Below are 27234 nucleotides of genomic sequence, written 5' to 3' on the forward strand. Positions count from 1 at the left end.
CGTCCTATGATTTGCGCCAAAAGCCAAAGATCCCGCGACCCCGGCCATGTGTCGACCAGGACCGCTGCGTGATAGCCGAGTTGCACGTGTTCACATGGTCGATGTCATACGGGTTGGCATCGTAGGCCGTGTCAGTCCGCTCCATTGTCGACCACGATGAGAGTGAGTGCTCGTCGGCCGCAGGTTCCGTGGCAGAGGACACATCGCCACGATTCAATTCGGCCTCAGTCGCAATCTCCACCTGCTTTTGGTCGTCGAAACCCTGGCTCTGGGCCTTTTGGGCTAATGCGCGCATGAAGTTGTCGGCCTCGGCAGCGTACCTGCATTTCCGTCGAATGGTCGGCCCATAACGATAGAAGATAAAAGGAAACGGGACGCATGCTAGGGCCAGAAAGGCAGGAATACATGATGCCCAGTGGATACCGAGATTGTGATACAGATATGTCGTGAAAAGAGGAAACCCAGCCCCGAAGCAGGACCGGATGATCGAGTTGGCAGCTAGGACGGACGCCGCGTAGATAGTGTAGGCGTCGATGAGGTAGTTCATGATCCCCAGAAAGACGAAGACCATACCAAACCCGAAGGGGGCCGTGGCGAGTACGCTCACAATCCAGTGGATTGAGGAGCTGTTGGTCCACGCGAACCAAAATAGCCCGATAGGGATGGCCAGTCCACCCAGCATTGTTGGTGGTAGACGGGCCTCGGGTGGTGCGAAGCCATTATGCTGGTGGTGGATGCGCACATAGCGCTTGTTGTCGTACATATTCAGGCCGACGGCAATCATCATCCCGATCATCACAGCGAGGAATGGGAGACTGCCAACACCTTCACTCCAGCCCCGGATCTCCTGAAAGACAATTGGGAAAGCATCAAAAAGCATATAAAGCGTGCCATAAACGAGCGCCATGTACAACGAGAGCAACAGGACTATAGGCTCCGCAAACAATAAAATCCAGGGACGTCCTAGTGCCGCCTTGAACGCATTCCGAACTGATACCCGGCCCCGTTCCACCTCCAACTTACTACGATAGACTTGGCCCGTGATAGACGAGAGGCGTTCAGCGCGTCTGCGGAGCAGTAGTGGAGCATATGTCTCGGGGACTAGGAGGCACTGGGCCAGCCAGATCACGCCGGTGAAAATTGCGAGGAATCCCTGAACCCATCGCCAGCCCTCATTCTCCCCGAGAAAACCACCGATAACCGGACCCAAAGTGGGACCCAGGAACGGTGCACCGGCGAAGAGGCTGGTTGCCAGGCCGCGCTGGTCGGCTGTGAAGATATCTGCGATGACCCCACCGGCATTGGAGAGAGGGGACGAGCCAAAGGAGCCCGCGAAGAATCTGAGGATGGTCAATGTCCAGATATTTTGGGCACCAGCGGCACCTGCGCAAAAGGCCGACAGCGAAAAGAAGGTGATCAAGAATACCACCTGGCGTCCGATAAATTCACTCAGTGGAGCCCACAGCAGCGGTCCGACGGCGAAGCCCAGTACGAAAAGTGAAACCCCGAGTGTCGCTACCTCTTGACTCACTTCTAGAGTTTTCAAGACTTCGCTAATCCCACCGGCATAGGCCGAGGAGGCCAGGGACACGGCCAGGGTAGCAAAGGCGACTGTGACCGTATACATCCATTTCAGACGAGGGTCAAAGTGCATGGGATTGCGCGGGTCATCGGGAATCCATTCAACGATGTAGGGGTCTTGTTCGGTGCCGGTGCCGAGGTAGGAGTACTCAAGGATTTGAGGAGTGACCACGCTTTGGTCCGTTAGGATGCGCCAGTAAGGGATGCGTTGAGGGCGCGAACCTTCCGGATCTTCGTCAGTTGCCATGGTGGGCGATATCCCCTTGATCCCAGCCAGGGGGGGCACAAGGCTCTTTTAAAAAACGCGTCCATGTTTATGGTCGTTTCCGATTGCAGCAATGAAACGTGATGATTTGCTTGAAAACGGCGATGCGGCTCCACTCCAAAACTCGGTTGGTTACTCGGCAAGCCGATCAGTCGGCTCGCTACTTGCCGCGGCCCGCGGTGTATGAAATACACGTGGGCATCTAAAATGCGAAACTGGCTGGAAGGCCCTTGAGCATTTCAGAATTATTTTCTGCCGGTCGACCAACATGGGAGAACCCCCCCAAAAAAAAAAGAATTTGCACTCATTCTTAATCAGAAGTAGCCAGGTTTGGACTCGGATTGATCCTAGATCCCCTGTGGTTGTTTGTGATGAAAACATTGGATTTTTGATGCTTCTAGGGCAAATGATTGACATGAATACCTCATGAACAACTGGACGATAGGCGATGACGAGGTCAGGAATCGATCCATCATGGATGTGTCTGGTTTAATATACTTGGTGCTTGGAGGGCATACTCTTTTTACAAGACCTGATATATAATCACAAGCTTGTTTAAAATAATGTATAATTAAAAAGAAAGTATGAGAAAATCATTTGCTGAGTAAAAGAAAGCGGGAAATAGGAATACAAGACACTGCAAACCGATAGGAAGCATTCAAGTTCAAAAGACAAAGGGACTTCGGACGCACAGTTGGTGTATACTTATTAAATTTGGTTCTGACTTGAGAATGGATGGCAGTTGTCCATGCCACCAAAACATTATTTCCTGCAAGAATCTAAAGGATTTGTAATTCTAACGGAAATCCACTAGTTGCTGGAACTCGCAGTGGCGGTGGCCTTGACACTGCCGGGTTTAGAGGTGAAACTCTCTCGGTGCGCGGACCAAGATCCTATGTAATGATATTCAAAGGATTCAACCATCACACTAAAATTATAGTTCTCATCCTTCTATATGCCCACCGCTATGATCATGGTAAATCCATATTGTCAAATGGCCATGTCCTTGGGCGATCGCATCCCCATGGAGTAAGCCCTAACTACACCCATCACTCAATAGATGACACTTAGCGGCCTTGGCTGACTCGAGGGTCCGTGCTATCTTTGTGTCCTTGGACATTCAGATTGAGTGAGTCTGGCCATTCTTATCTGCCCTGTGCTTTGTTTTCCCGTGTCATTCCTGGGCCTCCGTTTTCACACCCCGCATACCGTATGGTTGCACGGCCAACTCGCGACTCCCCAATTAAACAACCAAATTAGCATCGCATAATTCGGGGTCTACTTGAAGAAACCCCGTTGCGCACAACAAGCTCGAGATTGCTGGCGTCCCTTTTGCCACTGGCATTATTTTCACACGGTGTATTACCGGCATTGGCAAGGCCCTCTCATTGTTTGCTCAAACATCCCTTCTTCCGATTCATCCAGAAAAGAAGGCCACCAGAACATCGCTTTGTTGCGCCATTCAAGTTCTCTCGCGGCAATCAATCCATTCAACAACCCGTTAGGATGGAGCGCAAGCTATCTAAAAAGGCAACCAAGATGCGCCGCCGCTTCACCTTCACCCGTGGATCCCAGGCCGGAGAGAGGGACTCGACGATGATCACATCTCCCGGTTCCAACCAGTCCAGCACCCGTCCCCGTTCAGCTACAAGTCCACGCTCTTCAACCCCAGGCTCTTCAACCTCAGGAGATCTGCCGTGGCAGTATGATGCAAGCCGACAGGACGACTTCACCGATGAGCCAGGATTCTTTCGTCCCGTTTCCCCGTTGATCGACCGACCAAAAATTGACACCGATTTGGAGATTGACGTCAAACACGCTTGTACACTTCTGGCACATAGTGTCGAGCGAGGAATCCCGACTGGTTTATTCCCCCAGACTGAAGCTCAAGTGCCGCCATCTGCCAATTCACATCAGCCCGTGCAATCCAGGCAGAAACTTCTCGCAGTATCCTCCGATCAGGCGGCCTGTCTACCTCACCCGAAAGATCTCGGGGCTGAGACCCAGTCTTCCAAGGACAAACATGACTCTGGGGTCGCAATGGGCTCCGATTCTTCCGAACAGCCTGGGGCTGCTACGGGCAGCGCGAGGTTCTATGAAAAATATCTCTCGATTTCCCCACCTCAGGAAGAAACGCTGGCCCGAGGCCGTTCCCGGGGTATGAGTTTTGACGCAGATATCACTTCCCGATCCCGCTCCTCGAGTCCCGGGCTGTTTCCCTATAGTCCTCCGCAGCTGGACCTCCAATTTCCCCTGGGACAGTCATTGCCCGGTAGTCCAAGAAGTAAAGGCCAGCCGCAATCCCCGTGTGCTGAACATGTCGAAAATAGCCATGCCAAAGCGAGTGATACAGGTCTCGGGGCTGAAGGGGTGACCTGGCTCCAAGCCAGTGTGGATATCCAACATCTCCGTCAACCTGATGTTGGGAAAGATTCATCTCAAAGAAATGGTCAAAAATTGCCAATCTCGTCGGGTCCTCCGCTCCGCCGATTTTACAGTGATTGTCAATTACTCAAAGCCTTTGCTTCCCAGGGATTGGTCACCGACGCCCCCTGGGAAAGTCGGGACTCCAGTATCTTCCGCAATGCTTCGAGAGGGAGTCTTGCCACGGAGGACACAAGCCGCGACATCCCAGATCTGTATCGTGCCCGACATCACCATCCAACAATTTATTCCATGGCAGCTCCTAGTGTTCAACCTGGGCACAAACGCGGACGAGCATCTCAGTTGCTACGAAAGTTGGCGGGCCTAGGAATGTGGCGGAAAGTGACGGATCCATTCGCCCAAAATCCACCAGGACAAACAGTCGAAGCGAGTGATTAACCGGAGCTGTGGATGGGCGTGGTGTTTGATAGAATTCAGACGAGGCAACTAGGGGTGGCGCATTATTTGGCTTTTGGTATACTGCTTTTTTTTTCACCTGTGTATATACTCTCTTGTGTCTTCCAGCTGCATCATTTTTTCATTGACATGGCTCATTTTCAAAAGCAATGGATTGTAAAATAGTCAAATCAGTTCAACTAGTCTCAAAACCACAGCCTACAGCCCCAGCCAGAATCTCGTCTTGCCAACCTCAAACTCGCCACGCAATTCCTCCGAGCCCGTTCCAGTCACAAGGACAGTGTAGCTGCCCTTCTCTGAGATCCATTGCTCTCGCTGCTCGTCCCACCAGCTGGTGGCCAGCTTCTTCTCGACTACGAGATCCACTGTCTTGGACTCGCCGGGCTGCAAGAATACCTTGTGGAATGCCTTGAGCTCCCGAAGAGGCCGGTTGACATCCGTCGGCGGCGGAATGATCCAGAGCTGAACGATCTCAGCGCCCGCCAGAGAGCCAGTGTTGGTGACGATGACCGTAGCGGTGATGAGTTCACCGGATTCCGAGAAAATGCGCTGCTCGGGTACCGTAGCGATGTGCAGGTTGGATCGCGTGAAGGTGGTGTAGGACAGACCGTGGCCGAAGGCGAATCCCGGTGCCACATCGCTCTTTTCAAAGTAGCGATAGCCGACGTAAATGTCTTCGCCGTACAGCACGCGGCCACGCTCGGAGCGGAAGTTGATGTACGAAGGGTTGTCCTGCAAGCGCCGGGGAAACGTCACAGGCAGCTTAGCAGAAGGGTTCACATCGCCGTATAGCACGTCGGCAACCCCGTTGCCACACTCGTTGCCGCCGAACCAGGCTTGTACGATTGCCCGCGCCTCGTTCACCCACGGCATCGCCACGGGAGTTCCCGATTGGATCACCACCACAGCATTCGGGTTCACCTCCAACACGCGGTGGATGAGCTCGTCGCTGCCCGGAGGCAGATCCATGTGTTCGCGGTCGTGGCCTTCCGTTTCCCACTCACTCGTCAGTCCCGCGAAGATCACCACCTGTTCGGCAGATGCCGCTTTTTTGACTGCCGTAGATATCAACTCCTCCTTGCCGACACGCCGGCTGGCACCAAATCGGAACCCTCCAGGTCCAAAGGCCACGATGCCGCGGGTATCTAGATCCGAGGTAGGCGCAGTGCCAAATTCAAACAGGATTTTGTAGGGTTGTCCCGCTTTGAGATTCTTCGTTCCTCGCTCCTCAATGGTCGCGGTACCGAAAAAGGCTGACCCCTGCTTCTGGTTCTCGGTGTTGTCGACCACCACCTCGCCATCCACGAGAAGTCGGCCGGTACCCACAACCGTCACACCAAAGTCATACAGTCCATCTTCCTCGGGGGTGAACAGGCCTTCCATATCGACATAGTAGGTCATCGACCTGATCTTTGGGTTCACATAATCCATCAAAAAGCCCGAGGACTCAACCAAGTCCAACTCGTCCACGACTTGGCGCTCTTGACCCGAGTTCGGCGGCTCATTGTAAACCTTGAACGTAAAGCCAGTTTTGCCGTCGAGAGTCTTCATGCGCGGACCTAAAAGGGGTAACTCTTTGTGTGAATACACTCCCTGGGTGAATCGGGTCTCCCCCTGGCTTTTGGCGGACACGCCCTCAAACGGAGTCACGGTATAGTACGGGGCCAGCGACGCCGACCCTCCACCACAGTAGGAGGCGATCCTAGCATTGGGCCCAATGACCAGCACCGATCCATCTTTATTCAATGGCAAGACCCCGCCATCATTCTTCAAAAGCACCACCGACTCAGCAGCTGCGCGCCGCATCAAGGTTTGGTCCTCGGGTCGGTTGAGTGCTTTTTCAGGCGCGCCCTCGGGAATCCCCAGAGGCTCGACCCAGTTCACCAAGTTAAGTACATTACGCACACGCTCGTCCAGCTTGAACTCAGCCACTTTGTTGGAGGACACCGCGTGTGCCAGGGCCTCTCCCCGCCAGCGGGATTTTCCGGGCATCTCAACGTCAAGCCCGGCATTGATTGCATCCGACGTGCTGTAAGTGCCAAACCTAGCAACTCTAGTTAGAATACGATTCAATCCATCCTGAGGAGGACGACAGATGTCGATGTCGAGTAAGGTACATACCAGTCGCTCATGACCACACCATCCCACTTCCACTCCTTACGTAGGATATCATCAATGATGGCCTTGTTCTCGCTGACGTGCGTGCCATTGACCTTGTTGTAGGCGGTCATCACACAGGCTGCGCGACATATACGCATGGCCAACTGAAATGGAAGCAGGTAGATCTCGCGCAGGGCACGCTCGGTGAGGATGCTGCTCACGGCCATGCGTTCATGCTCCTGATCGTTGCAGACGAAGTGCTTCAACGTGGCGGCAACACCCTTCTCCTGCATACCTTTACAGAAATGGCCGGCCAAAGTTCCAGAAAGCACACCATCCTCTGAAAACGACTCGAACCCGCGCCCACCGAGCGGCGATCGTTGGATGTTGATCGTCGGGCCCAAGACCACATGCGTGCCCTTAGCGATCGCCTCCTCACCCATCAGCCGGCCAACCTGGGATAGCAGCTCAGTATCCCAGGTTGCACCCAGAGCTGTTGCGCAGGGAAAGCACGCGGCGGGAATTCCATTGAAGAAGCGAGTGCCACGAACTCCGTTAGGACCGTCCGACATACGCAAGGCGGGGATGTTGAGGCGGGGCACCGAGGCCGTATGCCAGAAGTCGCGTCCTGAAAGCGAGTGAGCCTCAAGAAGATGTCGAACCCGCAGGGAAAAAAATCAATCAATCAATAAAAGCTTTACTAAGGAACATCCTACCGGCAGTGAGAGCCACCTTCTCCCCTAGCGTCAGCTCCTCGATGGCCTCGTCGACGTCAATCCGACCCATGGCGATGATGCAATGCGATTACCCAGAAATGAGTCTTGCCCAGATCAGACACGAAAGGAAGAATAGAAATAAAACGACAATATCACAGGGAAGATAACAAAGTGTTTGCACCAAAATATCCACCAAGGTTGGTTCTGGAGAGATGGTCAAGAAAATCGAGCCCGCCTCGAGGTAATGCAGCAGCCGATCCTTAAAACCCGAACCCTCCCCAGTCCGCACACACACACACACAACCTCTCGCATGCATCCACATCGCTCAAACCGGTACGGAGCAGCGCCCGAAGTTTAGCCGATGGAGCGCGCGGGAGTGGGGAGGCGGCTCGTCGGGCCGTGGAGCCTGAGTCAAAAAAGAAGTCATTGACAACTTCCAGGTTGGCATCCTCAAAAGAAAAATAAATTGAAATTAGAAAAAAGGATAAATAACATCAGCTAGAAGCAAAGCGGATGGGGATCCCCAACACCAGTCAGAATGCATACTACAAAGAAAAACAGAAGAAACGCGGGGAATCTATCGTGAGATCCTGACATCAACCGAATACACCAAAGTACATGCAGAAAATATCACGCCCCACGCCGGGGACGCTTGTTGTCACCCGTTCTGGTTCCTCGCGGCCCATCTCCTGAGTGGTCTTCCTGGCCTTGACGACCGCGCTTGCGGGGGCCAGGGCCACTGTCGCGGCGATCTCGATCACGTCCGCGGTCACCTCGACGTTCTCGTTCGCGATCCCGGTTGTCAGACCGGTTGCCCCGATCCCCAGGTCCCCAGCGACGGTCGTTTGCATCCGCGGGCAAAGGGGGTGGTGGAGGGGGTGGCGGCGGCGGGACGCCCATCGATGAAGGCGGACGAGCACGACCCTCAGGTTCGTGGATCTGACCGGTGCTGGCCGCAGGTCCGCCGGTCTCCGGTGCTCCATCGTCCCGCTCGCGCCGGTCCCGCCGCCGCATTTCTTCTCGTGAGCTTGGAGCTCGTCGGAGGGATTGGCGGGGTTCAGCATGGTGTTCTCGATCACGCTCCTTCTCGTCTCGACCTGCTCCGCCAGCTACATCACCCCGACGACTGCGTTCGCGATCATGGTCTCGGCCGCGCTCGCGATGCTCCTCACGCCGGCTTCCGCCGCCGTTGGTCTCATTGCTGCGGCGCTCACGATCCCGGTCGCCGTGTCGCCCTGAGCGGCGAGATTCGAGGCCTGCGTCATCGATCAAGTCACCGCCTCGCCCAGTGCCTTTGCGCGAGGAGCTGTCATCCTCAGGCGGGCCAGGGCCCAGGGACGGGCGACCCGATGGTTGTGGAGAGGGTGCGTTCACGTACCCGGATTGTCGGTTTGCACCTCTCCCGCGCATTGGCGGAGTGGCGCCACCGCGATCAACAGGTCCACCGGATTGTTGGAGCATGGTATTAATACCGGCGAACCGTTTATCACCGCGTCCACGTTCTCCACCGAAGCCTGCCCCAGACGATGGTCCACGGGGTGCGGATTGTGTACCTGATCCACCGCGTGGCCCCGAGGGAGGGGTCATAGCAGCAGAGGGTGCTTGCTGAGACGGTGGCTCTTGGACAATATGTTTGAGCCGATCAGGATGAATGCCTGCGATATTAAGGGCTTCAGCGGTGGGAGCTGCTGTTGCCGATGCCGCTTGCTCGGGGGCTCCACGCCCGCTCTGTCGGCCGGAGCCAGTAGGCAGATGGCGTTCGGGAGTTGGTGCGCGGCCATTGCCGGGCACTGGAGGCTGACCCGAAGCATTACGCCCGCCACGCCGTCCCCGAGGTCCAGAAGGAATATCTGATGGGATCTCGGGCTGACGCAACCGACCTTGGTTCACATCGGCGCCAAACCCACCATCCCTAGCATCAACAGGACGGTCGGTGCGGGGGCCTCGTGGGAAGTCTTCATGGCGGACAGGCTGAGGAAAGGAGGCAGGCCGATGGTCATCGGCGGGGAATCGTTCGGGGCGGTTGGGTAAGTCAGATCGTGGCGACAAAGGACGAGGGGGGTAAGGCCTTCGGTCGTCTTTATCGGGTCTTGGAAAATCTCCGCGCCGCGGACCATCGCCTGGTCGGTCAGGGTACTCGGGCATGAGTTCACCGTGCCCATGAAACGAGTCCGAAGGGGGACGCAGTCGTCCAGGGCGATCAGACGGCCAATCCTGCTCCCGCGGCAGCCGACCCTCGCGGTAAGGCGGGCCACGCATTGGCTCATCACCAGGGAGTCTCGCCGCAAAGTCGCGATCGCGGTCACCATGACGCCCATGGCCTCGAAATTCACTTGCGGGACTATCAAACGAGCGCCCATGGTCAACACCACTGGCTCCGTGGCGAGTGCGAGGGTTGAAGTCATGGTGCCTGTCTCGGCGGTCATCCATCAACTCAGGGCGCGGGGGCAGTCTTCCATCGCCGTGTCGTGGCAGACGGGGTAGGTGAGATTGCTGGCGAGGTGTGGTATTCGACGCGGAGCGCTCGATTTCCGGTCGTTTTGGGAGGTCTGCTTGACGCCCTGACTCGGCGGTCCGAGAGCCTGGGCGGGGTCGCACGGGTGGTTCGGTCTGTACACGTTCGACTGCGGTAGTAGAGCGATCAGCGGATGTTGGGCCCGGCGTCGTGTCCATGGCGTTAGCTGAGTCCGCAGCTGTTGGGGTCGATTCCGCTTGAGAGAGTGTCGCCGCACCGACTAGCTGTTTTGCTTCCTCCAAGCTTTGGCCAGGGGAAATATTCGTCATCTTCGCATCCTCGATCTCGCCATCCTCAACTTCGGCTTTACCGGAGGGCTCCTGTTTTGCAGCACTCTCCGCACTAAAAATTGATCGAAATATTAGTCTTCGATCCAGCCTGTGTCTAGACAAAATGACTTACTCTTGGGCGCCGAGGGGGTTGAACTCCGCGGCTGTCGCATTGAGTTGTGTCGAGGTGGTGGGCTGGGGTCCCGGAGTCCCGGGCTTTCCAGAGGCATCGGTTGGGGGTACAGAGCCCGTTTTGGGTTGACCGGCGTCAGCTTGGGCCTTCACAAGGTTGAACGCCTGCGGAAGCATCCACTTTTTCTCTCGTCGGTTGAGATCACCAATCAGTGAAGCTGCGGGGATTTTGACGTCGTCCCGGTCATCATTCTTGCTCAGGTTATTGACAGAATTCAGCATATCACGGCCGATCCAGTTCACAGCCGGGAAATGCTGGACCACTGCCTTGAGAACACTGATGGCGTTGCGTATGTGCATGTACTCGCCTCCATTAAGACATGCCTTGAGCGCATTCGACAGCAGTCTGTGCCACTTGTAGAGAAGGCGTCGGAAATCTTCAAACTCCAAGAACATGACCGGTGTGCCCTCGGGGTCCACATTTTTCGCAAATCCTGGAAGATCTCTCTTGGTGCCAAACGCCTCCTTCTCGTAGACAGACTTGTCGGCATGCCATCGCGTGAGATCACGTAAGATTTCGTTTAAGAAACGTCCCAGGTTGTCAGCTTCTTTGGATGTGCACAGAAAAATGAGTGCCGTGAGCCGTTGTTCACGGAAGAGCTGATCAAGTAGCCCAACGGTCCGGAAGTTGGGTGTTCCCGAGATATGCAGGAACTTGAGCAGCTTGAAGCTGAAGAATGCATCAAGAGGAGACAGGAGCAGCCGAGGTATAAAGCACTGCTCTAGCAGTGCCACATTCAGAGCATCATGTTTGAGGCGCATACCGGCAAACCAACGGTCCTTCTCCTTCTGCAACCTCGCGCGCGTCTGCCCATATGTCTTCAGATGAGTTTTGTTCTCCTCTAGAATCCGCTCCTGCAGCTGGGTAAGATTTTTCTTCTCTCTTTCTTTGCGCTGCGTGCCTGCCATGCTGAGATCAGACCGATCATTGTTGATGGCCACGACCCGTCGCTTCAACCGGTCGATCTCGTCCTCGTAAGCCTTTTGAGGGATATGCACATCGTAGAGGCCAAGCTGCCAGAAGGTTGCGTAGAAATGGGGACCCACCACTTCCCACGTCTCGGATGGCAAGGCGGATTTGACGTTATCGATCAGATCCTGCATTACAGGGTTTGAAGCCAAGGGTTCGGCGATAGGGACGGGAGTAGAGTCGGTTCCTTGTTCAGTCTTGTCGACATCCATAGCATTATCCCCTGCAGGCGGTCCTTCTTTTTTCGCGGGTAACTTCCCGTCATCGGCAGTGTCCATTTTGTTATTGTCCTCGAACGTTGACGCAGGCACTGCATTGCCGGAGTTTGCCTTCACGGGGGCGTCTGGTTCCTCCTTCGATTGTTCGACGTCCGCAATCTTCCGGGAGACGCTGACGCGCCGAATCCAGAAGGCGATCTCAGGTTGAATGCCGAACTCCTTGATGAGAGATTCAAAGTTGGGAACAAAGGAATCAAACTCGTCTACCGACAAATTACTGAGGAGCAAATCGAGATACTGGGTGAGGATGCGGTGGATCTCGTCGAAGATATTGCCTAGCAGTTTGAGCTCCGAAGACTCCTCGTGGTAAACACAGGTCAACCGCTCTTGGGCAATTGCAACCAGCAATTGCCCAGCGAGTCTGGTGTGAGTCAATGACTTCAGCAGCCGTTTGGAAGTAGTTTTGGACTCGTGTCGCTTATCCAGCAGTTGCAAAATAGTCTGTGATTGGAGAACGTCCCCTCCGGCCATGGCCTGGATCTGGGCATCATTGAAGCTGTTATCAGTGATGATACCAGCCATTGAGCTAATCATCTGCTCCAACACGATGAGGTCGGTCGAGTTGTTGTGCCGAAGTTGCTCCACAACGTACTGGAGCAGCGGGGTGGGGTCCATCACCGAGTACCGCTTGAAGGTGCGACCAGCAAAGGTGGCCAGGGCATTCAGCCATCGACTGGTCAGCAAGCCGCCCTCCTGCACACGACTCCGTCCCTTTTGGCCAAGCGAGTTGATAAGCGACCAGGTCAGAATGTCATATCCCAGGTAGGTAAAGTAGCGCGCGCACTCAACCACAACTTCGATGAGATTTTCGTAGGACTCGATCTGGTTGATTGCGACGTTGATGACAATTCCCGGGTTGGCGAAAGCGATCTTGGCCAACGCACGGGCCATTGGCCGGATGTTGGTTTTGCTGAGCCTTTTGAGAACGTCCTTGGTCTCCGAACGGGCTTGGTCAAAGGCAGATTTGATGTCCGGCAGTCGTGATGTCTGGCCCGCATACCACTCTGCGTACATGTTGTATCGGACGTCACGAGGGAAGAAACTGACCAGATCGAAAACTTCGTTGACCACGCCAGGGTTTTCCTTCGTACGACTGACAGCGGGCAACAGCAGCCGCTTGCAGAGGTCTCGCCATCGAGTTTTGTTCTGATCTGACCCGTCCTTGACCAAGCTGTTCTTGCCAATTCGCGCAAGTTTCGTCAACAAACTCGCATCTTGCCCAATCTTGTGGCCGGAGAGATTCAGGAATGAGGAGCACAGCGCAAAGACATCATCCACAGTCTGGCAAATGGGTATGCTGTCGGCCCAATCATCCCAGTAAAACCGATAGTCGGTGCCATCGTTGGTGTCTTCTTTATCCAGCTGAGCCCAACGCAGAACTCGCCTGGGTGGTGATGGTGCAAGTCGAATTTGTCCCTTTCCCACACTAGATTGATCGAGGCTCGGAATTTGTTGCTGTCCGGGGAAATCTTCAATGGATGACAAGGGCCGCAATTGGTTATAGACTTTGCTCAAAGCGTGATGGAGAATCCGGTGGATGAAGTCAGGCAATTCGGGGTAGACATCCATTAACCAGGGGAATCTGCTCATGACGAACAAGGATTCAGGGATAGCACCAATGGCGAGAAGACTTTTTAATAACAGTACCTTCTGGTCCGAAGGGTCTGGTAGATAGTCTTCTGTTCTGGCTGCGTTCTGCTTCTCGAATTCCTGTTCTTTCGAAGGGGTCGCCCGTGACTCCGATTCACGCATACGGGGGCCAGGGAGCGTGTCGTCCGAAAGAGCACCAGCCATCATCAGAGCGTTTACGCCGCCACCGGGTCGAGCTGCCCTCTCTCTCTCTACTTTTTCCGTCATCTTTTCGTCTCTCAGTGTATCCATCGAATCATCGGGTCGCCAAAGGTGGGCGTAGAGGTCTCGCAGGGATATGAAGCCCACTTTGATTAGCAGAGCCGCCAAGTAGATGAGATTGTCGGGAAGAACATCAGATTTGGCACGAGCCGATGAGGAGTAAAATCGTAGCTTGAACCCGAGAAGTTGCGCCGCAACCCGGTTTCCCTTTGGCGGTAGGGCCCCGGTCTCTTCAATCCAAGTGCGAGTCACGTCTTCCTCGGGCTGCCCGTTCGCATCTGGAAATGCCCGTTGCTTTTCATCCTCGGAAATCGGTTGACGACCAATCTCGAAAAAGGCGCGAATGCCGATTTGTCTCACTCGATCCCAGAACTCTCGGTCGCGCTGCTCGTTGGCCTGCATGATGGTCGCACGTTCCTCTTCCGTTGTTACCCAGCCCGTTGAGCCAGGCAAGGCCCAGTTTGGTAGCCTCGAATTGGGACGGCCACTGTCGATGCAGTGAGCTGGGTCATCCTTGGGCCACCAGGAGCTAGCCCGCAGGAGCTTCACAAAGAATCGGTATTGCTTAACCAGGACTGCAGCAAAGACATCAAGCGTCACATCGAGAACTCGGCCAACATCCATATCAAATGCCCCAACCATAGCCTTCACCTTCTCGAACGTATCTTCGACCACTTCACTTGACGGCGGCTCGTTGCTGCTAGTGGTAAACAGCTCGGTGAGAAGCTTCGAGTATCCTTCGGACTCTTCCCTGAGCAGATTATAATTAGACTGCCGGTAGAGGAGATTGGTCTGCTTGCGAATCCCCATGCGTGCAAAGGTTTCACGGACCAAGCCCAGTGACTGCAACAAAGGGGTATCAAGCTGCAAGCGCATCAGGGCTGGGGAGATATTTGTGGCAAACACGAGAGGTCGAAGGGCCGGGTTGGATGTGTCTGCGTCCGTAACGATGGAAAGGGTATCAAGGAATAAAGATCGAGGGTCCAATTCGGATGTTGAAGCTCTGTCGACGGCCCTTTCCATATCCACATCCTGCGACACTAGCTCCTCGTCTATTATTTCTTTGACGGCGACCCCGGCATCAGCTGACGATAAACGGCCGTAAATGGCAGACCGAATAAGCTCCTGGTAGACCGATGCCAACCGAGCGAGATCCTGCTGCAAGCGGGCCGCAATCCCTTCTTCCACGACCTTTTGTTTCCCAGTCAATCCCCACTCTGTGACCGCGCCATCCGTGACATACTCATAATCGTAAGGAGTGGGCGGGACGGACGGACGGCGGACCGTGGCTTCGGAGCCAGCTCGGGACGGGGGACGGGGTTGCGGCTGTGACGCAGGAGCATTGGGCACTGAAGACGAGACCAGCTGGAGCGCAGGTTCCCCATTGATCTGGGTGGGCTCAGCAACCTCTTTGTGCTGATTCGGGGCTGGGGGAGACATCGCGCCCTGTTCCTTCTGCTGTGAGCTTGGAAAATTCTGACCATCGTGAGATCCGCGACGAGAAGAAGGCCGACCACCAACTGAGCGATTCGACTGCCGGCGGGATCGGTCGCGTGAATCAGGCTGGTCTCGATGTTGGTTGGATTGGCTCCCTGCGTGATGAGGGTGTCGCGCCATGTTGAGTGTGCCGGGGCGATGGGGAGAAGGCCTCGAGCTGTCGTTATTCGCTGAGTCACCGGACCATGCGCGCTCGCTGCGCTTTCTCTTGCCACCGTGCCCAGGCGCCATGGCGGATGGGCCAGGTTAAACGCGTAGCACAGATAGGGTGGGATGGGATCCCAAGAGACTGCAACTCATGGGGTTGAATCTGTACGAGAAAAAAAGGATTGTGAGAAATTGTGGTGAGTGGAGCAGAGATGGAATATGCAGATACATGTGAAAGAATAGATAAGCATACCAACGAAAGAACTCCATGTGAGAAGAGAAGGGGGAAGCAGATGAAGCAAGGTGGAGATGAGGCGATGGAGGTTCACAGGTAGGTTTGGTCGGATGAAAGACGGAGACCACGTTGATTGCCTGAGGTGTCTAGGCACCCGCGCCATTGATCTGAATCGACAATAGGCGATTATTCACATGACACAATAGACAGAGTAATCAATAAATGTCCTTATCATAATTTCTCATATTTTGCAAAGCTAATACTTTCTAAGGTTGAAGCTTTCTGTGGGTGATGTAAATGAATATACTCGACGATGTCTTGGAAGAGTATATATCGGAATCAGTGCCAGTGGACGAACGAACCAATTGAAATGAAAATGAAATCCAAAAAAAAAAATATCTTAGAAACAATGTCATATACATCCCGCCATCGCTCCGTTGGAAATGAATGTATTTTTTTTTAACTATTTTAAACTCATGGTTCATAGAAAGAGCTTGTCTCACAGACCGAGGTCCTTGGCCTCCAGCGCCACAATGTCGGGGATAAGATCAATCAGTTTTGGCTGTTGTGGCGTCCAGCCAAAAAGTTTACGAGCACGGATTGCATGGCCCCGGGAATTGGATCCCCAGGCATACAAGCCGACAGAAAGAATCTCGGTGATCTGGGCATCATCCAGGGATTCGACCTCGGGGGATGGGATGAGCTTCTGGTCGAAGGCGGATTGCGCAACGGCTCGCTGGATGTCTCCCCAGACAAATGAACCATTCTCAGCAAGGTAGTAGCCCTCGTCGCCCCAAGTAGCCTTGCCACCACCTTCAGCAGCAGCCTCGCCCAGTGCCAGGTAGACATTGCTTAGATCTTGAACGTGAACCTGGTGCCAGACATTCTCACCTTTGCCGACGAGGAAGCCCTTCTTGCGCTTCAGCACGGCGGCGCTCAGCAAATATGCCTGGACACTCTTGGTGTTGCCAGGTCCACGACCCGGCCCGTAGATGGTGGGTGGGCACACGACCGCAGTGTGCACGCTGGCTGAGTTTTGCTGACCGGCATGGATGATGATTTCGTCCACATTCCGGTGAAAGGCGTCGGCGGGGAGGTTGACAAGCTCGCTGACGCCCTCCCAGTCGTTGTAATCCTTGGGGCGCTCGATCCCATACGAGCGGGCGCGTTGATCCTCGACCGTCAAAATGCCAGTGCCAGAAGTGTGGATCAACCACACAGGGCGTTCGGGGGTGTGGTGTTGAACACCCTTGGCAATCGCTTGAGCTGCGCCGACGTGGTCGCAGTCGGCAAAGTCTGGGGTGGGAGAAAGAGCAACCTGTCAATCCAGCAGGTCTCTTTTATACGTATCACAAATACACCGGTGCACTTACGGTAGACAATGTCAGCATTCTTTACCTCTTCCTCAATGAGGTCAGCAGAGTCCAGGTTGCCGTGCACCACGCGGATTTGGGGGTATTTGCTCGTGAGCTGGGCAGCCTTATCCTTGTTGCGGACGAGGGCTGAGAGCTGCCAGTCAGGGTGAGCCTGGGCGACGGCGAATAAACCATCACCCCCAATATAGCCGGTGACGCCAGTTCTGTGAAGACTCTAGATGAGTACCAAGTCGATTGGTGGGGAAAGACGACTTACAGGAAGACCTTGGGAGGAGCCATGGTACAGATACAGTGAGGAATGGTGAAGGGAAAGAGGAAGAGAAAGAATAAGTCCAGCGAGAGACGACACGCGTGGCTCCATCGCTGCTTTGAAATCAACTAAGGCACCTGGCCCGAGAGGGGGTTGCAACATTTCGAGATCGTTATGAGAGCTCGTCAATCCAGTAAGCCTAGAGAAGCCTACTGACCTTGTTGACGTGGCCTTGTGTGAGGATCATGTCGGATACTTCGCGGATATCCTCACCCCTCGGCGTTTTTTCTTGGTTCCGCATGATGTCAGGGCCTGTTCTGAAGCACCATTTACTTACCCCACACCCGACGATCCTGCGATATCTCGAAGCCTGCAACTTTCACGATGGCCTCGGGTAGCTGCGCCTGTCATTACGTTCGGTACACGACTACCAGCGTCCCAAGCGCTCCGGTGAACTGTCATTGCACAACCTGTCGCAAACAGGCCGGTGCTCCCTACCAGACCTGGGCCTTTTTCCCTGCGACGCATGTCCAGTGGCAGGTCTACCCCACGGGTCGGCGATCCAGTACCTCTGCCACTCGCAGCTTTTGCCCGCGATGCGGTTCGACCCTCAGCATGATACTAGATCGGTATCCCGAGGAGATCGCCCTGGCTGCGGGAACTCTGGATGAGGGAGAGGGTCCGATTCCATTGCCTCGAGCTCATATTTTCCTCAAGGAGAAAGCATCGTGGTATGAAGTGCCTGAAGGGGATGGGGCGGAAAAGTACCAAGAGTGGGAAGAATGAATTTCCAGAAAGATATTCTCAGCCACGGTCTACGAATGTCCGCAAGATGGCGGTGATGTGAGAACTGAATACTACCAGCGCCAGTCATACTCTAGAAAATTTGCTATAGTAAGACTCATGTCATGATCGCAGGGACGTAGAAAAGGACATGGAAGAACACAGAACAAGAAAAAAAAAAAAAAAAGAAATATACAGCCAACGGGGAATCATGTGCGCAGGAAACATGTACACAATCGAACTCGGGATATCAGAATGTGCTGGTAGCCAGGCGACTCGCCGCGTTACGCGCATCAAGCCGGTCATCGTCGTCTTCTGCAATCGATCCCGCCTGGCTGGTGGATCGTCCACATCCCTTGCCCTGGCCTGGCGCCTCCTCGGGCTCGTCCTCGGGGACCACAGGCGCTGCGAAGCTGCCACTCAAGCTGCGACCTAGGTTGTCATTGCGGCGAGGAACACCACTCCAAGCGTCACCTTTCGGGCCTTGACTTGACGAAAGGTTGAGCCGACGCGTGCTGGGGTGGGATTCGCGACCCAGTCGGCTCAGGCCACCCGACGCATCGATGGACCGGATGTCCGGTCGCACACTTTCCAGGGTCGCCAGGGTGCGGCGCTCCGCTTCAATTTGGCGCAAAGTATATTCACGCAGGCTGAACAAGAGGTCATTGGTGGTCCGGTCAAACCAACGCCGCTTTTCATGAACGAGGTTGTTGGTCACCCTATGAGTCCGCTTGGTAAGATAGTCCTCATGATTCTGGGCCTCCTCGAGCGCATTAATCGCTTCATCGACCTTGTCAGGCCGGACAGACGAGCTGACCTTCAACCGATCTGCCGCGGCGCGCTTGTTGCGGGCACTCTGCTGGGCCTGGAGGAGATCGCGAAGAAGAATGTGCCGATTGGTCAGAGTCTCTTTCACGATAAAGGCATCGGATGAGTGGTAGCTCAATGGCTCTCCCAGGGTCGTGGCCTCGGCCGTTGCCTGGATTGCATGATAGTCGCCCATAGTTTGAATGATCTTGCCGAGTTTGCGGTATGCGGCGCCCAGGCCGGGATGGGTCTCTTGTACATGCATCTGACCGAGCTTCACACCAAAATCCGACTCGGCCAATCCCAAGCCTGTGATACATTAGATTAGCGAACGAAACATGCCAAAGGCATTCTCCAGAATGGTATACCTCGACGGGCCTTGACAACACGATCGACCTTGTGGCTCGAATCCATCGTTCCCAAGTACAACATCTTCACAGCAGGCCGAGCAGCTTGCAACTCTGGTGTGTCATCTGGTGGCGGCGCGAACTGCTTCAGCATCTTGCGACGCACTCCCGTGGCCGGCTGTTTCATCCGTAACATGGGGCTATAGCCAAAGTCACTTTCCACGAATAGTACCACCTCATCATCCTGGATGAGAACTTCGTTACTGAGTACGACATTGAGCCACCGCTGCATTGCCGCTTTGACCCTGAGTTCATCTTCGTCCGTGCCGGCACCCGCAGGCGTTACCGGTGGCGGCACGGCGGGGACCAGGGCTTCCGGATTGGCCGAGATCAAGTGGTCTGCAAGCTTGGTGAACTCGGAATGAGTGCGGCGGACATCGCGATATTGGGTTGTACGGAACTTGGGGATGTTGGTCTGAAGGCAGGAAATGAACACGAATTAGCCCTTTTTCGAGCGTATCTTTCTCAATGAAGTCAACCTACGTGGACATCGAAGCGCAGGATCGGATCCTTCTTCCCTGTCCTTTCCAGACCTGTAATTTTCCCCTGAATCCTGTAGGTCGGAGCGGATGCTCGAGCTATTGGGCTTGTCGCAGTCTGATATTGTGCGGGCAGAGGTGAGGGCTGCTGTGGTGCCGGAGGGGAGTGCTGAGCAGCAAATGGGGGGGGGCTCGGTATAGCCGGAGTCGCCTATTTGGGCACTCTGCAGCTGGGCGGAGAGACCTGGAGATCGCGCTTCTCCCTCATTGCTTCTGTCCGTCTCCTCGACGGAGTTCTCGTGGCCTGGGAGAGGGGAGGACGGGATGTCATTGTTGCTGGTGGGGAACGTGGTTCGGTCGGCCCGCGGAGAATCCCAAGGTGAGGCATCGGTGGGATGGTCCGGATCGTGGGAAATAGCCGAATAGTCCATTCTGACGAAGCTTGCGTGTACAGAGTGTCTTCACCGGGATTGAAGGAAAGACGAGGGAGCTGCTCGGTATGGCAGGCGTCAGCGATCAATGGAGGTCTACGGGTCCCCACAAGCAACGACCAGCTATAGCTGCTAGGTCAGTAAACCTACCTCGTGCGGTTAAAAAAACAAGCGGACAGGTCTGATCGTCAAAAGTGCATATTAAAGACTCGATAACGCCAAGTTAGAAGGGAAGAGAAAGACCTCGGGAAGTTGAGTGAGTCGTGTGAGGAGAGAGAGAGAAGTGCACGAGATGAGAGTTGCGCCTGGAGGAATGCGCACGCCAAGCCGCCCCCCCCCCGAGTTTTGATTCAACTTTTTCCCTTCGCAACTGCATCGATCACCAATGCCATCGACCTCGTATATTTGAAACTGCTTTGTACATACTGGATGGACCTTTATCCTCGGGGATGGTTGTCGGGTTATTGCGCTGCCCCCAGTCTGGGGTGCACTGCTTGAGTTCCCATTTGTATAGGATCACGTCCGCGCAGAACCCGATTTATTCCTCGGTCAAAGGCCTGGCATATCGTCGCAAGCCGAGCCAATCCTTCTCGACTTCAGCAAAATGCCTGTCTGAAGCTCTGGAACGGACGCGCAATATTGGGATCATTGCCCACATTGATGCGGGAAAGACCACGACAACCGAGCGCATGCTGTTCTACAGTGGCTTCACTCGACGCATCGGAGATGTGGATGAAGGCTCCACAGTGACCGATTTTCTGCCTGCTGAGCGAGCTCGAGGCATTACTATTCAGTCGGCCGCCATCACTTTTCACTGGCCTCCCGGAGAGGTCGATGGAGGGTTAACGGCACACGATCAAACCCTTCCGCGGTCTGCAGTTCCGCATACCGTGAATTTGATCGATACCCCCGGGCATGCCGATTTTACGTTTGAAGTGATGCGGTCTCTACGCATCCTTGATGGCGCGGTCTGCATCTTGGACGGTGTGGCTGGGGTCGAGGCCCAAACCGAGCAGGTATGGCACCAGGCTAGCACATACCAAATCCCCCGGATCATCTACATCAACAAACTAGACCGGGATGGTGCCGCATTTGGCCGAACGGTGCGCGAGGTTAGTTCGCGCCTGAACGTATATCCGGCAGTGTGTCAGATCCCTTGGTTCGAGAATGGGAATGAGTCTTTCATCGGAATAGCAGACGCGGTCCATCTCCAAGCGCTGCGGTGGCACGCAGGGGAGGATGGTCGTACACCTAAAATGGTTAGTCTATCCCAGCTGGACGCGCAAGAGCAGCCCCTGGCGCAAGAACTTCGGCGTGCACGAATTGCACTGGTTGAGCTACTCAGCGAGTACGACGAGTTCATCGTGGAAAAATTCTTCGACTGTAACGAAGATCACCTCGCAGTTTCCCCAGCCGATATCACCGAAAGCCTACGGCGATGCGTCCTAGAGCCGACATGTCGGGTTGTTCCAATCTTCGCAGGAGCCAGCTTCCGAAATATGGGCGTTCAACCCTTGTTGGATGCCGTGGTCAATTTTCTTCCAAGCCCGCCCGAAGCACCAGACCCAGAAGTGAGCATTGATGGTGTCAAGGGAGGACTTCGGGGGCTACTTTCGGGCGACCTGATCGTGCAGCAAAGCGAGAAGGCATCTGCTGCATCCAAAGGTAAATCTTCCAAGAAGCAGAAATCTGGATCCCCGCTGGACGCCAAAGACGCTATGAGTAAGCTCCATAGTTGTGCCCTAGCCTTCAAGGTGGTCAATGATGCGAAGCGTGGCGTACTGGTTTACGTGCGGGTATATTCGGGCTCGCTGGATCGCAACAGCCTGCTTTTCAACACCAATTTGCACGTTTCTGAACGTGCACCTCGTCTGTTGAAGATGTATGCCAATGATGCAGTGGAAGTGGATTCCATACCTGCCGGTCATATTGGAGTCGTCGTCGGACTCAAACATGCCCGGACAGGAGACACCCTGGTGTCCTATGCAGGGAACAAGGCGACGCCGCCTGAACCACTAAATACCCTTCAGTTGCGACCAATCGATGTGCCGCCGCCGGTCTTTTTCACCAGTGTGGAGCCGCACAGCCTGAGCGAGGAAAAGCGGATGCAGGACGCACTGGCGCTGCTCCTGCGAGAAGACCCCAGCTTGCACGTCACCGTGGACGAGGAATCTGGGCAAACTCTCCTGAGCGGCATGGGTGAGCTGCATTTGGAGATCGCACGGGATCGTCTGATCAACGACCTTCGGGCCAAGGCGTCTATGGGCCGCATTGAGATCGGATACCGAGAAACGGTGCTCGGCGCGTCTAGCACGGTCACCAAGATCTTCGACAAAGAAATTGCTGGCCGTCGAGGGAAAGCAGGCTGTACCGCTCTGGTAGAACCATTTGATACGGAAGATGCCTCTCACGTTGCCAGCGAAGACACAATCCTCGCCGAAACCAACGATGGCAACCGGATCATCATCCAGGCCCCCGGTCTGCAAGTCGATTACTCGTCCCGAGATGGAGGAAAGACCAGTCCGTTCCTACCACCAGGCCTGGATCTTGCAGGCTTTCGAACGGCGTTTCAAAATGGTGCTTTGGCCGCGCTCGCTCGAGGACCCAATTTCACATTCCCCATGCACAAAACGCAGGTCACTCTCACCCTCGACCCAGCGGAACACCTATTCAGCAACGAAACCACCACGTCTGCCCTTTCTGCTGCCGCACGTCAAGCCACGGCTGCCGCACTCCGGGATGTTGTGTCGAACGCAGGAACAGTGATGATGGAGCCGGTCATGAACGTTGTCATAAGTGTCGACGAAGCAAGTCTCGGGTCCGTCGTTCATGATATCTCCTCCTCCCGTGGTGGGCACATTGTTTCCCTGGACGAGGATGTGCCTCTCTCCGCAACGGACACGTCGCCTGCTCCGGGCACTGCTCGAAACGAAGATTCACTGTCTCCTATTGATCCCACCCGCGTGTACGCGCCGCTGGATCCATTCGAGACCCCCTCTGTCGGAGTGGAGGTTCCTATGTCTAGGGCCCAGCCTCGCACCATCTCAGCAAAGGTGCCACTCAAGGAGATGGTTGGGTACCTGAAGCACTTGCGCAGCCTCACTGCCGGCCGTGGCACCTTTGTGATGAGCGTGGATCGGTTTGAGACTATGTCTGCGCAGAGACAGAAGGCCGTGCTCGCGGAACTAAGAGGCGGCTTCTGATGATTTCCACCCCCCTCTTGGAATTTCTATTTGGATCTTGCCGATGGCATCTCATTTGTATCATTCGTGTTCTGCTTTCTCTGGGTGAATATCTACTGGCGCCTACATGTAACATACGCAACCCTGTGATCCATAATTCCGAACCCTAAAGGGAACTCTATTCAATCAGAGAGGGAGGTATATGAGTAGACAAGAAAAAGAGGCACCTGGCATAAAATCATGGCACCTGGGACGGGTCCATGTCACACCGACACATACACTACCAGTTATCATCCCAGTCTTGCTTTCCCTTGGCTGTCGAGGATACGGCACCACCCTCGTCTTCAATGCTGCTAGCCCCGGCCGGCGCCGTACTGTCGCCCGCCGTAGCGGGAATAGAGGAGTTAACACTGGACGAATTCACCGGTCCTTTGCGCATGGCTGCAGTGCCGATGACCTCGGATTTCGATCCACTCCGGCGATGGCCAGAGGTTTCAGATCCAAGGGACGCAAAATCGTCCCAGAACTCTCTGCGCTCAGGCTCCATGTGGGAGCGGTTACCGCCATGGCCGTCTTCGGGTCCTTCAACAAAGCGGTTGAACTGGTCCGCAGCGCCGCGGGCACCGGCCTGCAGATTCTGTCCGAGGCTGGCCGCTTGGACACGGGCTTGGGCAGCAAATTCGGATTCGGCCAACTGTGACAAAATATCACGATCAGCCATACATTGGCCGTAGAGGAAAATCGCCCTGAAACATCAAAAGATCACAGCACATACCTGCTTGGCTGTCGGCTGTAGATACGAATCGTTCACCGTCTTGGCGCCCTTGCCTACTGTAGAAGTAAACCACCCGAAGCCCTTGGACAGCGTGCCCATGGGATCCTTTTGGAGATCGTCAAAAGCTTGGCCGCCTCCGCCAAATCCTCCACCACCAAAGCCCCCAAACCCGCCGAAACCTCCAAGCCCGCCGAAACCTCCAAGCCCCGAAGCCCGGCGATCATCGGCAGACGGCGGGGGCATGCCGCCTCCGAAGCCAGTGAACTTCCCTCCTTGGGATGGAGGAAGAGCATCTGACCGCGTGGCGTTCTCTAACCCCAGCTTCGCAAAGTATGCCTCGTTTTGCTCCTTCTTGCTGGCCATGGGCCCACCTCGCTGGCCTTCAGCCGACCGAATCGACGACGCTGCGGGTGACCCGGCGCGGGCTCCGGAGGTAGCACCACCAGCTCCCACACTCAACGGTGTACTCGATCGCGAGACATTGCTCTTCTTCTCTTGACCCGGGACATACTCACGACCCTCCACCTTGCACGCCAAGCGCTCCTTCCACTCCTCGCCTGCGTCGCCTTCATAACGTTCTTTGATGGTAGAGTCCTCGAATGTGCGACCCTCGGAGACTGTCACAGGGTGTGCGTCGTAGAAGGACTTCCAGGGCTCGTTGCCTCCCAGCTCCATGCGTTGAATCTCGGCGTTCTTGAAGGCATCCATGGTGATGGATCGGACGAAGGAAATATGCACTCCGAGACCGCGATGTGTGCCGGCGCAGTTGAGACAGATGAAAGTGCCGAATTTGGGAGAGGCCTGGATTGAGAGTGGAATACTTGAGTTAGAATATGCCGGGAGTTATCCATTACGAGGACCTCGAAATCAGGATGGGAACCTACCCATTGTGGCGAGGGAGCACCACAATCACAGCATTTGTCGTTTCCATTGGTCTTGGAGATCTGAAGGAGCTGTCGGGGGATTTGTCAGTCACGTTCAGGAAGAGAGCAACACTGGGGCTCACCTTGCTCCTTGTCTCTGGATCGACCTCCCACATGCGAGACATTATGACTGAATATATAGAACCGCGGCGGTGGAAGCAATTGGAGGGTCGGAGTGATTTTCGTCTAGCCCGGGGGGTGCGTGTAGCAAGAGAGGCCGGTTCGAACGTTGGAGCGGGGAGCCTGCTTGGTGCTGAAGAGCCCCTTTTTCGGATCCTTCAGTTTTCCCCACTTAGCTTGATGGAATCGCGGTGGGAGAAAATACAATATGCAATGAAATCGTCGGAAGTAAGGTGATGGGAGATGAGGAAAAGAAAGAGAGAAGAGAAAGAATGTTTGGGGTGGATCGGCAAGGGTCGACTTGGCGTCATCGCGATTTGTCTACGGCCAACCCCCATCTACGGGCGACACAAAAGTGGATCGTCATCAGCTTTAAATGGGTGCTAAGATACAGTGCAGAAGGCAAAGGTCGTTAGGGATGGAGGCATCAGCAATAGCCCTCCCGCGCATGGATATCCGTTCCATGTCATCGTGTTAAAAAAAAGAAAAAGAAAAAGTCGTCACCCTTCGTCCTTCATCCCCGATCATCATCGAGTAGCTAAGATATTCATGGTATTCCCGGGTGGACCCCGGGACCCCCATGATCATTACCATGACATTCCTCCGTGTCCCATTTCACATCCCCCCTAGTCAACCTGCATTTGATCAAGTTCGGCATTTAAGCCTCGGTGGGCGCGGCGTTCTCCTCCGCGGGAGCAGTCGCCTCGTCGTACTTGTCGGCAGCGTCGTTGACATCGTCCTCCTTTCCGGGGCTGTCAATGGCGACCTTGACAGCGATCACGCGACCATCGATATCCTTGCCGTTCATTTCATTGACCGCCTTAGCCTGCAGCTCCTCCGAAGCCAGGTTAACGAAACCGAATCCGCGGGTCTTGCGGCGCTCATTGCGGGCCTGGAGCTTCTTGATCATGAAACGGGGGATGGGACGCAGAGCCACCTTGGCCGAGACAGGCTGGTAGGCGGCGAAGATTTCCTTGAGCTGGGGTCAAAGTTAGCAATTAGAAGCCCCGGTGGAGTCTCCAGTTCACTCACCTTGTCCTCGGTGAGGTCGTACGGCAGGTTCGCGACCATGACCTTGGTCTTAGACGCAATGCCATCCTCAGGGGGACCACGTTGCTTCTGGGGGCGCGCACGGGGCTTGCCCTGCTGCTTAGCTCCCTCGGTGCCTGCAGCCTCGTTCTCGTTGGTCGTTTCGGTCAGAGGAGCCTGCTCGGCAACGTTGGCATCAGTGCCTTCCTGGCCATCCTGGCCCTGTGATCATGTTAGGGCGCGTTGGCCATCCAGTTGGGGGGCGTAAGAAAAAGGAAAAGGGCGAGGAAAGACAATGAAAAGAAACGACAAACATACCGCACGGCCACGGCCCAAGCGGCCGCCACGGCCACGAGCACGGCCACGGCCCCGACCACGGCCACCGGTTCTCTTGCGACCTTCGTTGCCGCTGGCGCCCTCACCGCCGTTGGCAACACCCTCCTTGGCCTCCGCAGGCTCAGGCTTGCGGGCCAGCTGCACCGACACCTTACGCTGGAGGATCTCCTTGCCGGAGAGTCCCTCAATGGCGGCGGTAGCTTCAGCGGCCGTGGCAAGATCCACAAACGCGTAGCCGACCGGGCGGTTGGTACGAGGGTTCACCGGGATCGAGGTGCTCTCGCTACCACAGGTCAGTCAAGTATCACCCACGTACACAAGAGCACAACTTACATGGTGTAGCTCTTGAAGAACTCCTTGAGCTCCTCCTCGGTGGTCGCGTAGGCGAGGTTCCCAATGTACAGGCGGCGTCCCTCGTCCGCACTGGCCGCTGCAGCATCAGTGGCCTGTGCAGAGGTGCCGTTGGTCTCAGGGGTGTCGTTCAAAGTGGTGGCAGCCACATTGTCAGCAAGGGCGTCGACGGCAGACATCTTGACGTGTAGACACAGAGGTTTGAAGTTGTGTCACGGGGGGAGAGAGAAAGAGTTTGGTTTTTTTTTTTCTTCCTGGAAGAAACTTGACGAGGAGAGGAGTGAGGGAAGGAGCAGGGTAGCTTGGTGCCCTAGATACCGAGTAAAGAGAAAACGGAAGACGAGATGGAAAATTGAAGATTGTCGTTGGGGAGGTGGAGGGAAAGAAGGGAAGGGAAGAGAGCGAAGAGGGAAAGGGGACGAGGCGGTGAGCGCTAGCCTGGTCGAGCCGGTGAATGGTGCAGGCGCGACTTGGGGGGGGGGCTGGGAGGGGGGCTGGGGGCCACTCCAGGCAGCAGTGGTGCCCCC

General features: G+C 55.2%; 10 protein-coding genes across 10 annotated transcripts; 3 read left to right on the forward strand and 7 right to left on the reverse strand.

The window, feature by feature from the left end:
• Positions 1-4: 4 nt before the first annotated feature.
• On the reverse strand, positions 5-1828 carry NUU61_009506 (MFS transporter; the record flags this gene model as incomplete). Its single annotated transcript, XM_056660031.1, has 1 exon — positions 5-1828. The coding sequence occupies one exon, from the start codon at positions 1826-1828 to the stop codon at positions 5-7; it is 1824 nt and encodes a 607-aa protein (XP_056508324.1).
• A 1524-nt stretch (positions 1829-3352) lies between these two features.
• On the forward strand, positions 3353-4669 carry NUU61_009507 (uncharacterized protein; the record flags this gene model as incomplete). Its single annotated transcript, XM_056660032.1, has 1 exon — positions 3353-4669. The coding sequence occupies one exon, from the start codon at positions 3353-3355 to the stop codon at positions 4667-4669; it is 1317 nt and encodes a 438-aa protein (XP_056508325.1).
• Positions 4670-4885: 216 nt separating this feature from the next.
• Positions 4886-7573, reverse strand: NUU61_009508 (beta-glucosidase; the record flags this gene model as incomplete). Its single annotated transcript, XM_056660033.1, has 3 exons — positions 4886-6731; positions 6809-7415; positions 7504-7573. 3 exons carry the CDS (start codon positions 7571-7573, stop codon positions 4886-4888), a joined length of 2523 nt encoding a protein of 840 aa, XP_056508326.1.
• A 561-nt stretch (positions 7574-8134) lies between these two features.
• Positions 8135-15307, reverse strand: NUU61_009509 (putative THO complex component (Rlr1); the record flags this gene model as incomplete). The annotated part of the gene is made up of 2 exons (XM_056660034.1): positions 8135-10361; positions 10422-15307. The coding sequence occupies 2 exons, from the start codon at positions 15305-15307 to the stop codon at positions 8135-8137; spliced, it is 7113 nt and encodes a 2370-aa protein (XP_056508327.1).
• Positions 15308-15957: 650 nt separating this feature from the next.
• On the reverse strand, positions 15958-17113 carry NUU61_009510 (putative nucleoside-diphosphate-sugar epimerase; the record flags this gene model as incomplete). Its single annotated transcript, XM_056660035.1, has 3 exons — positions 15958-16754; positions 16832-17037; positions 17091-17113. The coding sequence occupies 3 exons, from the start codon at positions 17111-17113 to the stop codon at positions 15958-15960; spliced, it is 1026 nt and encodes a 341-aa protein (XP_056508328.1).
• A 355-nt stretch (positions 17114-17468) lies between these two features.
• Positions 17469-17870, forward strand: NUU61_009511 (GFA family protein; the record flags this gene model as incomplete). Its single annotated transcript, XM_056660036.1, has 1 exon — positions 17469-17870. The coding sequence occupies one exon, from the start codon at positions 17469-17471 to the stop codon at positions 17868-17870; it is 402 nt and encodes a 133-aa protein (XP_056508329.1).
• Positions 17871-18117: 247 nt separating this feature from the next.
• NUU61_009512 (retromer subunit VPS17) lies at positions 18118-19991 on the reverse strand (the record flags this gene model as incomplete). The annotated part of the gene is made up of 3 exons (XM_056660037.1): positions 18118-18983; positions 19043-19420; positions 19565-19991. The coding sequence occupies 3 exons, from the start codon at positions 19989-19991 to the stop codon at positions 18118-18120; spliced, it is 1671 nt and encodes a 556-aa protein (XP_056508330.1).
• Positions 19992-20440: 449 nt separating this feature from the next.
• NUU61_009513 (mitochondrial elongation factor MEF2) lies at positions 20441-23194 on the forward strand (the record flags this gene model as incomplete). The annotated part of the gene is made up of 1 exon (XM_056660038.1): positions 20441-23194. One exon carries the CDS (start codon positions 20441-20443, stop codon positions 23192-23194), a length of 2754 nt encoding a protein of 917 aa, XP_056508331.1.
• A 259-nt stretch (positions 23195-23453) lies between these two features.
• On the reverse strand, positions 23454-24996 carry NUU61_009514 (GTPase-activating protein GCS1; the record flags this gene model as incomplete). The annotated part of the gene is made up of 4 exons (XM_056660039.1): positions 23454-23867; positions 23949-24749; positions 24833-24901; positions 24955-24996. The coding sequence occupies 4 exons, from the start codon at positions 24994-24996 to the stop codon at positions 23454-23456; spliced, it is 1326 nt and encodes a 441-aa protein (XP_056508332.1).
• Positions 24997-25649: 653 nt separating this feature from the next.
• NUU61_009515 (RNA recognition motif domain-containing protein) lies at positions 25650-26886 on the reverse strand (the record flags this gene model as incomplete). Its single annotated transcript, XM_056660040.1, has 4 exons — positions 25650-25970; positions 26024-26242; positions 26339-26639; positions 26690-26886. 4 exons carry the CDS (start codon positions 26884-26886, stop codon positions 25650-25652), a joined length of 1038 nt encoding a protein of 345 aa, XP_056508333.1.
• Positions 26887-27234: the final 348 nt, after the last annotated feature.

Source organism: Penicillium alfredii, assembly GCF_028826965.1.
Source record: "Penicillium alfredii strain IBT 34128 chromosome Unknown utg000011l_segment0_segment0, whole genome shotgun sequence".
Taxonomy (NCBI): Eukaryota; Fungi; Ascomycota; class Eurotiomycetes; order Eurotiales; family Aspergillaceae; genus Penicillium; species Penicillium alfredii.